The sequence below is a fragment of the Streptopelia decaocto genome, assembly GCF_964273445.1.
Source record: "Streptopelia decaocto genome assembly, chromosome: 4".
NCBI lineage: Eukaryota > Metazoa > Chordata > Aves > Columbiformes > Columbidae > Streptopelia > Streptopelia decaocto.
The window spans coordinates 27,752,502-27,763,496 of record NC_138658.1 but is presented as its reverse complement, the minus strand read 5'-3'; the positions used below and the strand labels follow the sequence as shown (position 1 = coordinate 27,763,496).

Here is a 10,995-nt window from a genome sequence, read left to right as displayed (position 1 = left end):
TGCTGTTTCAAGAGCACAGAGAGTAGGTATTGTTAGGGTTGCACTCTGAGCTGGGACCAAATGATGTATCTATTAAAAAAACCATAACCAACTTGTTCTCATTGACAGTAGTGAACAAAACACTTCTCAGAACACCATATGTGCACCTTCGCATTACATAAGAGCTACTATCCGAAGAGGTGTCATCAAAAACTCATCTAACAGACCAGAGATTTTTTTTTTTTTGAGGGGGTAATCAAATATCCATGTTCAATTTATCCAAGTGCAAATGTCTAAGGAGCAAAGTGGGGGTGGTTGGAAGGTCTGGATTTATATCCAAGAAGCAACAAACAACAGGTGTGCAAGGGATTCAGGAAGGCAAGAAAATGCCTGGAACAAATACCAAGGAACAAGTTGTATACGTGAGTCAACCACCCTAAAATAGCAAGTTGTGGAGGAAAAGTGAATCCCTGGAGGAGGTGCAATGTGCTATGGGATGTACTGAGCATCACAAGAGCCAGGGCTTCAAAGGCAGATTTGTAGAAAGCGAAACTACAGAGTGACTGGACACAGAGAAATCGCATCTGGCTCAGGAGCGACTTTCCCATGTGGTTTCTTTACAACAGAAGTGGCTGGAGCCACGGGTCACCAGATAGCTCTGCTTGAGTTATTTTTACTGAAATATAGGGAAACTGCATCATGCAATGCAGAGGAGCTCCCAGCATTTGAGAGAGAACCAGAAACCCATTGTAATCATTCTATTATGACTTAAAATGACATTTCTCTTAAGGAGGGATCACAGTTCTTTATCTTCTCTTTCTCTCCTTGTTTCTTCCTCACCCATTCAGGTAGGGAAGACTCTGTGGTGACACCCACCCCCCACTTTGTGTTTGTGGTTCTAACAGCCAAATTCCAAGCACTTTGCAAAATAAGGGGATTTAACTCCATTTTGCAGCCGGTAGCCCCAGTGCCACTCTGCTTCCAGGCCAGGTGAAGGCGCAAACCATGGGGATGCCATGCACACAGTGCCAGGGCTGCCACAGGTGGCTACCCCAATCCATCATCCGGACGGAGACAGGGACATGTGTAGGGCCACTGGCAGGGGGACACGCTCCGGCCTTCCCAGGGTGGCTGACAGCCAGGACAACCCCGACACCTGGCACTGGGGAGCAGTGGTGACGCCTCTGGTGCAGGGACCCAAGGTCACCACAGGCTCCTGCTGTGCCAAACACTGGGGAGAGGGGTGGGGCAGCAGGAGCCCCACCTTGTGCCACAGCAAGGGCTGGGGATGCCTGTTCAGTGCTGGTGTCACCCAAGTCAGGCACGTTCCCTCCTGACCCAGCACCCCAGGGGGGCAGGGAACCAGCTGCCAGGGTTATGGCAGCACCCCCCGCCGTGGGAGGGGCTCAGGGGTATCAGCTGCACCCCAAAGTCCCCCAAACCCACAGCCCTGCGAGCCTGAGCCCAGCCACCCTTCCTTGTCAGCAGGGGGTCCCCAAACTCTCCCCCACCCACTCAGCTCCACTCCCCAAGGCAGCAGCCCCAGGGCACCCACCTCACCGAATGCTATGACACTCTGTGCCAGAAGGGTGACACCAGTGGGTGAAACTGGGAGTTGACAGCGGGAGGACAGGGAGACACAGAGCCCACAGTGGCTGTTCCCAGGAGGAGAAGGAAGGGAAGAGGCTGGGTGGCCAGAGCAGTGTTTGCCAGGGCTGCTGTGTGCCAGAGGGAGGAGCAAGCGTTGGGGACAACCTATTGATCACTGACTTCCTGGTAAGGCTGGGACCCACCAGTCTGGCCCCACCAGCCCCCTGACTCCCTATCCTCTGTGTCCCATCCCATGTCCCCCCACCTGGGGATGGGTAGGCCACCTCTTGTTGCCTGCATCCTGCCAGTGCCTTCCCTGCACACAGTTTTGCCAAAATCCTCTATCCCACGAGGTGCTGGGGGTGTGTCCTCGTTTTGTTAAAAAACAAGTTTCTCTTTTAGTGAATTTACCTGTCAGCTAAAGCCTTCATATTAGCTGCATTTTCCTGGAGAACCGGATACATGTTTTGGTAAACCTAGCAATGGAATGCAAAGTTATTGATAAGCACGGATGGACATCTTGCGAGAGGGACAACGAGAAACAAGTGACCAAGAAACTCACCAACTGTGTATAACATTCCATTCACGTGAATACTTCATATAAAAGTGGGAGATCACAAGGATCTCGGCCCTTTCCCTTTTTCCCTTCTGCTTATGGCCGACATTAGGAGAGGACCTTGCTAGTCGTCCCTGCGAACTGAGGCCTAGTGAGAGACTGAATCCAGCTCCAGTTGGCTGCAGAGTCCAATCCAGGACTTTGGGTGTCGGCTCTGCAGTTGCTGAGACTTTCAAGATTGGTTTTGTATATTTTGTATTATTTTCTCTATTCTTATTAGTAGCATTAGTAAAACATTGTTAATTTTTCCAACTCTCTTCTCTCTGTCCTTCCTTTCCTCCTGATCGCCTGTCCTGAGTGGGAAGGGGGGAGAGGGAGGGGCAAAAGATGGAAGTGGGGGGAGAGGAGGTTAACAATACATCTGCCAGGGTTTTATTGTCACCCCGCAATCTAAGCCCTCGACAGGGTGATCTCCCTGGGGACGTGTGGTGACACCAACTGAGGAGAGGCCAGCAGCCCTAGGTGGGGGTCGGAGCAGGCACAGGGCACTGAGCATCACTCAGAGGGGACAGGGAGGACGTTTTATTTCTCTGCAGCAGTCCCAGGGGATGGAAAGGAGCCCCCGGCATGGCGGTGGTGCCATTGGCACAGTTCGGATGTGAGGGTGCCAGGTGACGCTGTCTCAGATCTGGGTTCGGAAGCACAGGTCAGTCCCCGCCATCTTCTGTGCGTAGTCCTGGTCGAAGCGCTCGCTCTGGGCCACAGTGAAGTGGTTCTTCCAGTCCCCTGTGGTGCCTGGGGCCGGGCAAGGTGGGGTTCAGTGGGGACCGAGGGGACACGATGGGACAGGACCCCGGGGACACTCACCTTTGCGCATGAAGGGGGAGATGCCCACATCCATGAGGTGTATGGGCACCATGGTGTAGTTGGTGGTGGGGTTGTCCTGCATGGCTTTGAAGGAGGTGTGTCGGGTGATGGCGTCAAGTGCTGCCTCTGGCAGCTCCTTCCCCAGGAACTGGGCTACCTTGGCGATCTCCTGGCGGGGGTCCTGTGGGACAGAGGCTGATGATCATCCCCGCATCATCCCCTAGACCCCACATCACCAACCAACTCAGTGCCCTACCTCCTTCACGTCCTCATAGAAAAGGTAGAGTATGGGGTGATCCTTCCTCCGCTCCCAGTAGCCCTTGACATGGTCGTACCAGGAACCAAATGCCACTGTATGGAGAGAGTGGCCAGCGGGGAGTCACTGGGTGACAGCATCCACAGGGTCCCCACCTGCACCGCAGGTGCCCTGTCTCACCTCTGCCAGCCATGAACTCCTCCAGGTAATGGTCCCACGTCCCAGGGTGGGGGTGCAACTTGTTCATCAGGTCAAAGTGGTAGAAGGAGACGGCCACATCCTTGGCATTACGCCCCACATAGATCATCTGCAGAGGGCTCAGTGACACATGGGGACTCGCAAAGTCCCCTCAGGGCAAGTCACCCCTTTATCTCTGCTGGGTCCCTCCAGGTGTGTCGCCTCCAACCCATTACCTTGCAGCGATTTTCCCAGAAGGATTTGGGCAAGATGTGAGCTGGGATGTGAGTCTTGATGATGCGAGGGGATGCCATGGCGTCCAGCAGCTCTGTGCCTGCAAAGGAGGTTCCTTCTGCTGCCAGCGGGCTGCCCCCAACCCCAAATCCCAAGCTTCGTCCCCATCCAGAACTCTCTGCCCTGCACCACATCCCCTCTGCTACCTGCTGGCATTTCCCCAGGGGCGGCGAACTCCAGCATGGGCACCCGGTTGAAGATGAGGTCCCGCTTGCATTTTTCAGGGTCACCTCCTTGCAGGATCATGTCCACGATCTCGCAAAGCCAGGTGGTGCCTGGCAAGAAGCCGGGTGTCCAGCCAGCACTGTTCTCACCAGAGCCCCATCACGGGCACTGGAGGAACATCCCCATATCCCAGGCTGGGACACTCACCAGATTTGGGGAAGGTGACCACCACGATGTCCTCGGGACGGCTCTGGAAGGTGTCAATCCGCTCCCAGCCCAGAGCAAACGCGCAGACCATGGGAATGCCGTGCACTGTGCTCCAGGGCTGCCGCAAGTAGGGGCTCAAATCCGCCATCCTGCTTTTGATTGGGACTTGTTGCCACCTCATCCCCAGGGTGTCCCCAAAATCCTTGCTGAGCCCACCTCTCCTGGCCAAGGGGAAGGAAACCATCCCCTGTTTGCTGATGTCCTGAGAGGTGGTACCTGCCTCCTGCAGGGATTTTGGGGGTCAGCTGGAGCATGGAGGGGCATGGCTGGCCCAAGGGGCTTCAGGTCGGTGCAGGCAGTGGGCAGCTTCCCATACCCAGCCAGCAGCACCGTTCCTTGGGTGTAAAAGTTCACTGGGGCTTTGCTGACTAGAGTTTTGGGCTGCTTTCTGAACTACTTCCAGACAGGGGGACTGTTCCAGGATTGCACAAAAAGGGGCTCAAAATGTACCCTGCCTGAGCTTCATCTTGAGCTTTCAGGGTAGGAGGGAGGCAGCTTTGAGGGCAGGTCCCTGTAGGAGCAATGTGACTCAGACAGCAAGATAAAACCCGGGTGACCCTGGACTCTGGCAGCTGGGGTGTTCCTGACGTGGCCAGGGATGGGCACAGCCAGCTGCCACCGTTGTCATCTCCACCACCCTTGGACTCTGGCATGGGCACTCAGTGCCCAATCCCCCCCTCCTTTTTTTTGCTCGGGCCTCTGTTTCACAGCAGCTTGGGGAAGCCTTGCTTGGGCTCCTCCAGGCCCCCGCCCCAACCCCCACCCCATGTCCCCCCATGTCGCACATACAGACCCTTCACTTTTGGGGTGCTGAGCCCCAAACCGTAGCTGGGATCTCCCCATTACCTGCTTCTTCCTCAGGCGCTCGGGCAGGAAGGAGGTAAAGCTTTGCTTGTGCGGAAGATGGAGGCGTGGGGAGGTGCCTGGGGACACCCGAGTTCAGGAGACGTCATTAGGGAAGGGAGCCAGGTCAACCCCGGTCCCAGCACTTTCCATGGATCAGAATGCAGTGAGAAAATCCCAACCCACGTCCCGGGGGGTTTCAACGTCACCCTGTCCCCATCCGGGTGCCACCCACATGGATGTCCCCAGCTCCTCACAGCAGTGTGCAGCTTGCTAGCAGGATGCGGGGGTGAGGTTTTGGTGACCCCCTCCCCCAACCACACACTCAGGGCACTCAAATACAGGTCCAAAGTTTGCAGGATTGTAAAAACACAAACGCAACAGATCTTGTGCTGCCAGGAAAAGGGTTTAAAGGGGACGGTGGTGGTTGAATGTTTCTTAACTGCTTCCTGCTTTGGGGGTGCACAGGGGCAGGAGACATGGTAGCCAGGAGGGGGGAACAGCTCGCCTGTTTGCAACCTTGGGGAAAACATCCCTGATTTGTCCCTGGGGCAAATTTCCCTGTGATGTGGGACATGTCGTGTCAGGTGTTTTGCTTGCAGGGACATGCCCTCCCTTCCTGTCTGTCCATCGGCCAGGAAAAATAGGCTGCATGTGCCAACCCCACACAGGGATTTTTTGGAAAAAGCTCCACTTTGAGCAAAGTCGGGAGCTGGGGAAGCTCAGAGATACCCATCAGCATTTAAATAAATGTGTGGAAAGGGTTTAGCAGTCGGATCCAGGTCATATCTCTTTGGGGATGAAACAACCCCATAAGACTGCCTTACTGAAAAGCCTCCACTCAAAGAACAGGCTGGAAAAATGAGGTGTAACAAGGGCAATTTGGGGCTTAAAGTGCAAATCATTGGTGCCAACAGTACAGGGACTGGTTTGCTTCAGCCATCTCTGAGGAAGGGCTTGACAGGGAGGTAGCAGGGTGAGTTATCCATCAGGCAAGGACGGTGATAATGCCAGTGGGGAGGTGTTTCTCTTTGCCTTTGCTCCAAAAAAACACAGGCTGATGTGCTCTGTCCTGGGCACAGAGTTTGGGGCAAGCCTGGCCATTGCCTGCCCTGTAAAGAAACGCGGATGCACAAAAGCTCCTGTGCACATGAGATATTTGGGGCAGAGGGTTTGCTGGTGCTTTGGAATTTTTCCACTTCTCAATTAACTTTGTTCCCTCCAGATGCCTTGGTGGCCTGAGGCTTCCCAGGCCAGCAGTGGCTTTTTAAGAGGATGCCCACCCCAGGTAATGCAGAACCAGATAAAAAATCTGATGTGTGCACCCACCCTCCCACCCAACGTGCATGGAGATGTCCCCAACCACTGCCCAGGATTTGGGGGGTGTTCAGTCCCCCACCCTTCCCCACAAGCAATGTCTTGCCCTTCAGTTATCCCAATTTATTGCAGGGAGAAAAGCGAATCGGTGTGAGGATACTCCATTGGGGGAGCAGTGAGAAGCAGAGCCCCCTCGGATTTGGGGAGACACAAGCCCCGTCACACCTCCACCTGGAAATGGAGGTGAGAACCCGCCATGCGCTGTCGGTAGTGCTGGTTGAAACGCTCGTTCTGGGCCATCATGAAGTGGTTCTGCCAGTCCCTGGAGATTCCTGGAGGTGAAAAAGCAAGCAGGGGATAACCCTGACACCCCCAAAGTATTTGCAGCTGTGGAATGGGGCTGCAAGACAGTCCAGGGATGCCTCTGCCGCTGTCCGAACCCCAACTTTCCGGAGGAAGGGGGAGAGGCTGTGGTCCATCAGGAAGGTGGGCATGGTTTCATAGTTGGCAGCAGGGTTCTTCCTCATCTCTTGGAAGGAGCTGCGGTGGAGGACCCTCACCACTGTCCCCTCTGCCACCTCCTTGCCCAGGAACTGCAGGATCTTGTGTACCTCCCGTTGCATGGTCCAGACAGTGCTGTCACCGCTGTCATTGCCACCAGGGAGGAGCCATCACGGGCCATGGGGAGGGAGGACATGGTCAGAGAGGAGCTGGGCAGACTCCACGGCATCCCCCTCTACAAGTACTTTGTGGAGTGTTGGCCACAGGTGGAGGCTTTCCAAGCCCAGTCAGATGACCTGCTTATTGCCACCTACCCCAAATCAGATGAGTGGCCCCTGGGGAGGAGGTGCAAGGTCGGGAACGGCGGTGACGCCAGCCCCTTGCAATGTAGTCCCTGTACCACAGGGACAACGTGGCTGAGTGAGATCCTGGACATGATCTACCATGACTGGTCCTGTGAGGTGGTGGACATGGGGAGGTTGCTGAAAAGGCTGTGGGGGTGGGACAGCTGGGACACCCTCCCCTGCATCCTGCCCTCACCTTCTTCATATCCTCGTAGAAGAGGTAGAGGAGCTGCTTCTCCTGCCTCTTCTCCCACCAGCCCTGCACATGGTCATACCAGGATCCGTAGGCTACTGTGGAATGTGGTCAAGGAGTTGAAAAAACAGGGTGGTAGGGGGCATCCTCCCCACCAGTATTTCAGAATGGGAACCCTGTGGCTCACCTTTGCCAGCCACGAAGGTCTCCAAGAACTCGCCCAGTGTGCCAGGGTCAGGGTGTATCTTGGCCATTTGGTAGAAGTAGTAGTAGGAAATGACGACGTCCTTGGGGTTGCGGGCCAAGTAGATTACCTGGGGACAGCCAAGGATGTGGTTTGGGTGGGTGCAGAGGGGTGCCCCCACTTTGCTACCCATCTGGGGTGAGAGATGGGGTCACCCTAGGTGTTACCTTGCAGTCCTTATCCTGGAAGGAAGTTGGGAGGAGCTGGACTGGGAAGTGGGTCTTCACCAGCCGCGGGGATGCGGTTTTACCCAGCAGCTCAACACCTGCAGGCCAGGGGGCTTAGCGGTGTGAGCCCCAGCATCCTCACCCAGCTCAGACCCCTGCCCACCTAACCTAGGGGGGTGGCTGGGCTGGGGCTCTCACCACTTGGTATCTCAGGTGCTTTTCTTTCCAGGAAGGGCAACGGGTTGAAGATGGCATCCCGCCGGCACTTGTTCACATCACCGTCATGGTAGATCATGTCCAGGATCTCACTCAGCCACGTTGTACCTGTGTCACAGGGACTACATTGCAAGGGGCTGGCGTCACCCCCATTCCCGACCTTGCACCCCCCCCCCCCCGGGGGCCACTCACCTGATTTGGGGTAGGTAGCAATAAGCAGGTCATCTGGCTGGGCTTGGAAAGCCTCCATTTGTGGTCAACCCTCCACAAAGTACTTGTAGAGGGGGATGCCGTGGAGTCTGCCCAGCTCCTCTCTGACCATGTCCTCCCTCCCCATGGCGCATGGTGGCTCCTCCCTGGTGGCAATGAAAGCGGTGACAGCACTGTCTGGACCGTGCCTGCAGAAGTGCAGAGACTAAGTGCTGCGTTCGGGATGCTTGGAACTGGGCTTATTTGGGCAGTTTTGGGGATTAAAAAAGGAGACTAAGTCACGTGTTATTATTGATTGAAACCAGGCTCATCTGGCCATTGATAGGGGTCAGAAGCAGACACTAAGTCCTGTGTTTTGGGTGCTTGATACGCGACTCATTTGGCCAGTTTGGGGGTCTGGAAACCAGAGCCCACATCCTGTGGCGTCGACTCCCAGCACAAACTCGGTGCTGGGCCAGGCCCATGGTGCTGTCCCAGGCTGTGATAGCAGAGCCCCAGATCTGTGTGTTGGGGCTCAGCCTGGAGCCCCCCAGTTGCCTCTGGGGTTGGCAGAGCCCAGGGTTAAGTCCACCCCATATCACAAGTGGTGGAGGTGTTGCTGGTGTCAGCGTGGTGGGTGCTCCATTCCTTTGCATGGTACCACCATGATGTTGGTACCGCCCATGTACTAAATCCAAGATGTGAGAGACTGGGAGAACCGCTTCTCCTCCCACCCCACTTAACCCCCTTTAACGGGTGCCATGGGGTTTTGGGGACACAGGGACAGATCTGACAAAGGGTCCCTCTCCACCATCCCCCCCACCAGCACCTGCCAGGGTCCTGTGGGCGCTGGTCGGCAGCACTGCTCACCCGGGAGCCTCAGTGCACTCACGCCCTTCTGCCTCTCCCCAACTTCATTTTGGTAATGGTTAATGAAGGCCAGCTCAGACAAGGAGGATGGGGAGCAGGTTTAAAGGGCCAACAGTCGAGTGGGGGGGGCTTTTGGGGTGGATATCCCCTGGGGAGACATCGAGGGTAGCTGGTAGAGCCTGGGGGACAACACTGCCCCCCGTGCCAGTTAGGTGTGGACATGGGATGGCATGGGGAGCTTAGACGGAAGCCTTGTTGTGGGCAGAAACATGGGCCCGTGTCCGGGGGGCGGACACGGCCCCGTGACAGTGGGGCGAGGGCAGCCGGGATGTAGCAGACGACGCCTGGCGGGTCGCGCCCGGGCGCCACGGTAGTGTCACCGCTGCCGCCCCGCTCTGCCCCGCGCTGCCGCTCCGTGTCCGCCAGGCGGCGTCACTGTGCGGGGCTCTGAACCCGCAGTCACGTGACTCGGTGGCGGCACGTGCGCGGCCGTCCCGGGACTTCAAATCCCCCGCTCGGGGCCGCCGCTGCGGCGGGAGGATGCGCAGAGGCGGTAGCGGGGCTGTAGGGCTCTGCCCGGCCTGGGGTCTTCGAGAACCGGCTCCGGGCCGGTGCGGGGGTGCCGCTGTGCTGGGAACCGGCTGTAGCTGCACCGGGACCGGGCAGTTCGTTTTTTCGGAGCGTATCCGGCCGCGGGTCTCACGGCCCCGGCGCGGGGCAAATGCAGCCGGTGGGCGGAACCGCGGGCGGCACTGTCTCCCGGCCGCTTTAAGCAGCCCGGCGATCAGTTTTTGTTTTCCTTCCTCCGGTTTCCTCTCCCCGGCTTTTGTCCGCAGCGGCTGCCAGGAGGACAAATCCCTCGGCCCGGCGCTGGCTCTGCCGCAGCCGGAGGAGCTGGAAGCGGTGACTGCGGGAGCTGCTGCTGGGGGAACTGCTTTCCACTGGGGCTCAGCCTTTGGGCTGCCCCGGCGGGGTCGTGGGGCAGCTGTGAGCCCTTCGCGGAGCCGGGCTTGGATCGAAGCGCCTTTTTTTTCAGCTCCCGAGTGCTGCGGCGGGAGCGGAGGCTCATCCCGGCGCCGGGCCTGGAGCTCGGGCCCGAGGCAGGGAGCGCCGGGGGCCGCCGGCGGGGAGGAAGTGCCCGGTGAGCACGTCCAAAGCTGGGAGGCTGACCCCGTGGATGCCAAAACAAACAAAAAAAACCCCTCCTTCCTGTAGTCCCCAGATCTCCTTGGCTTTCACTGTTCTTTGGATTTTAATTTTAAGCATTTTGCAAGTTGTGAGGGGCATTGTAGGACCTGTATCTTTCTCTGTGTTGGACGTATGTCTGTTTATAGCAATTTTTTAAAGCAGTGTTTTTTCTTCGAAGAAAACAGTATAAGACTCAGGCAGGCGGGTCTGTGCTCAGGATTTCGGCCCTCGATGTGCTGCAGACCCGAAAGGGGCGTCTCGTCTCCCGGCAGGGCTGCAGGCTGTTAGGGGTGCAGGGACGGGGCGGCGGTTCCCATCCCCGCAGCCCCCCGTGAGCCGGGGCCGGGCTGGGGGTGTGTCCGGGGAGGCCGGAGCGGGCACTCAGGCAGTCTGGCCCAGACCCGCTGACACCGCTGAGGCTGTTGGGGGCCCCGGTTGTTTCTGCCCGAGCTTGGTCTGTGGGACTAGTCTGTGCTCCTGTTTGTGAGGATTTGCATTTGTTTTTTGATGGCTTGCATGCTCGTGTTTTTTTGGGTTTTGCACCCGTGTTTTTGGGGTTTATGCACCTATTGTGTTTTGGTGTGTGTCCCTGTATTGGTGTGTGCACCAGTTTATTTGTTGTGTACCCTTTTATTTGGTTTGTGCCCTCATTTGGTTCACATGAAGCTTGTAGGAGGCTCCAGTTCTTCTCTGTACCAGTTTCACTGCTCTGGTTTCTTTCAGGTCCAGTTCATGGGCAGCTCCAGCCTGTAGATGCTTCAGGCTTGTTTAA

The 10,995-nt window shown here is 56.9% G+C and overlaps 2 protein-coding genes across 5 annotated transcripts; both read right to left on the bottom strand.

The window, feature by feature from the left end:
* Window positions 1-2,684: 2,684 nt before the first annotated feature.
* On the bottom strand, window positions 2,685-5,153 carry LOC309439184 (sulfotransferase 1B1-like). 4 transcript variants are annotated; one of them, XM_082051379.1, is made up of 8 exons: window positions 4,998-5,153; window positions 4,092-4,312; window positions 3,866-3,994; window positions 3,662-3,759; window positions 3,429-3,555; window positions 3,249-3,343; window positions 2,993-3,173; window positions 2,685-2,920 (listed from the first exon to the last, which is right to left on the bottom strand). In XM_082051379.1, the coding sequence occupies exons 2-8, from the start codon at window positions 4,270-4,272 to the stop codon at window positions 2,808-2,810; spliced, it is 924 nt and encodes a 307-aa protein (XP_081907505.1). In that variant the 5' UTR covers window positions 4,273-4,312; window positions 4,998-5,153; the 3' UTR covers window positions 2,685-2,807. The 4 variants fall into 4 exon arrangements, with proteins under 4 accessions (XP_081907505.1, XP_081907506.1, XP_081907507.1 ...); XM_082051380.1 differs by having other exon boundaries at window positions 4,092-4,243; XM_082051381.1 differs by having other exon boundaries at window positions 4,092-4,240.
* A 1,377-nt stretch (window positions 5,154-6,530) lies between these two features.
* LOC309439088 (sulfotransferase 1 family member D1-like) lies at window positions 6,531-8,313 on the bottom strand (the record flags this gene model as incomplete). The annotated part of the gene is given in 8 exon segments (XM_082051217.1): window positions 6,531-6,644; window positions 6,758-6,922; window positions 7,353-7,447; window positions 7,537-7,663; window positions 7,761-7,858; window positions 7,959-8,084; window positions 8,169-8,232; window positions 8,236-8,313. Coding segments are annotated over 8 exon segments (867 nt in total).
* Between the last annotated feature and the right edge of the window lie 2,682 nt (window positions 8,314-10,995).

What these genes read in the sequence shown, in the direction of transcription:
- LOC309439184 (XM_082051379.1), bottom strand. Translation starts at nt 4,272, where the DNA reads ATGAGGTGGCAACAAGTCCCAATCAAAAGCAGGATGGCGGATTTGAGC. An exon ending in TCTATGAGGACGTGAAGGAG is followed by an intron (nt 3,174 to 3,248) that starts GTAGGGCACTGA and finishes TCTGTCCCACAG; the next exon opens with GACCCCCGCCAGGAGATCGC. An exon ending in CTCCCCCTTCATGCGCAAAG is followed by an intron (nt 2,921 to 2,992) that starts GTGAGTGTCCCC and finishes GCCCGGCCCCAG; the next exon opens with GCACCACAGGGGACTGGAAG.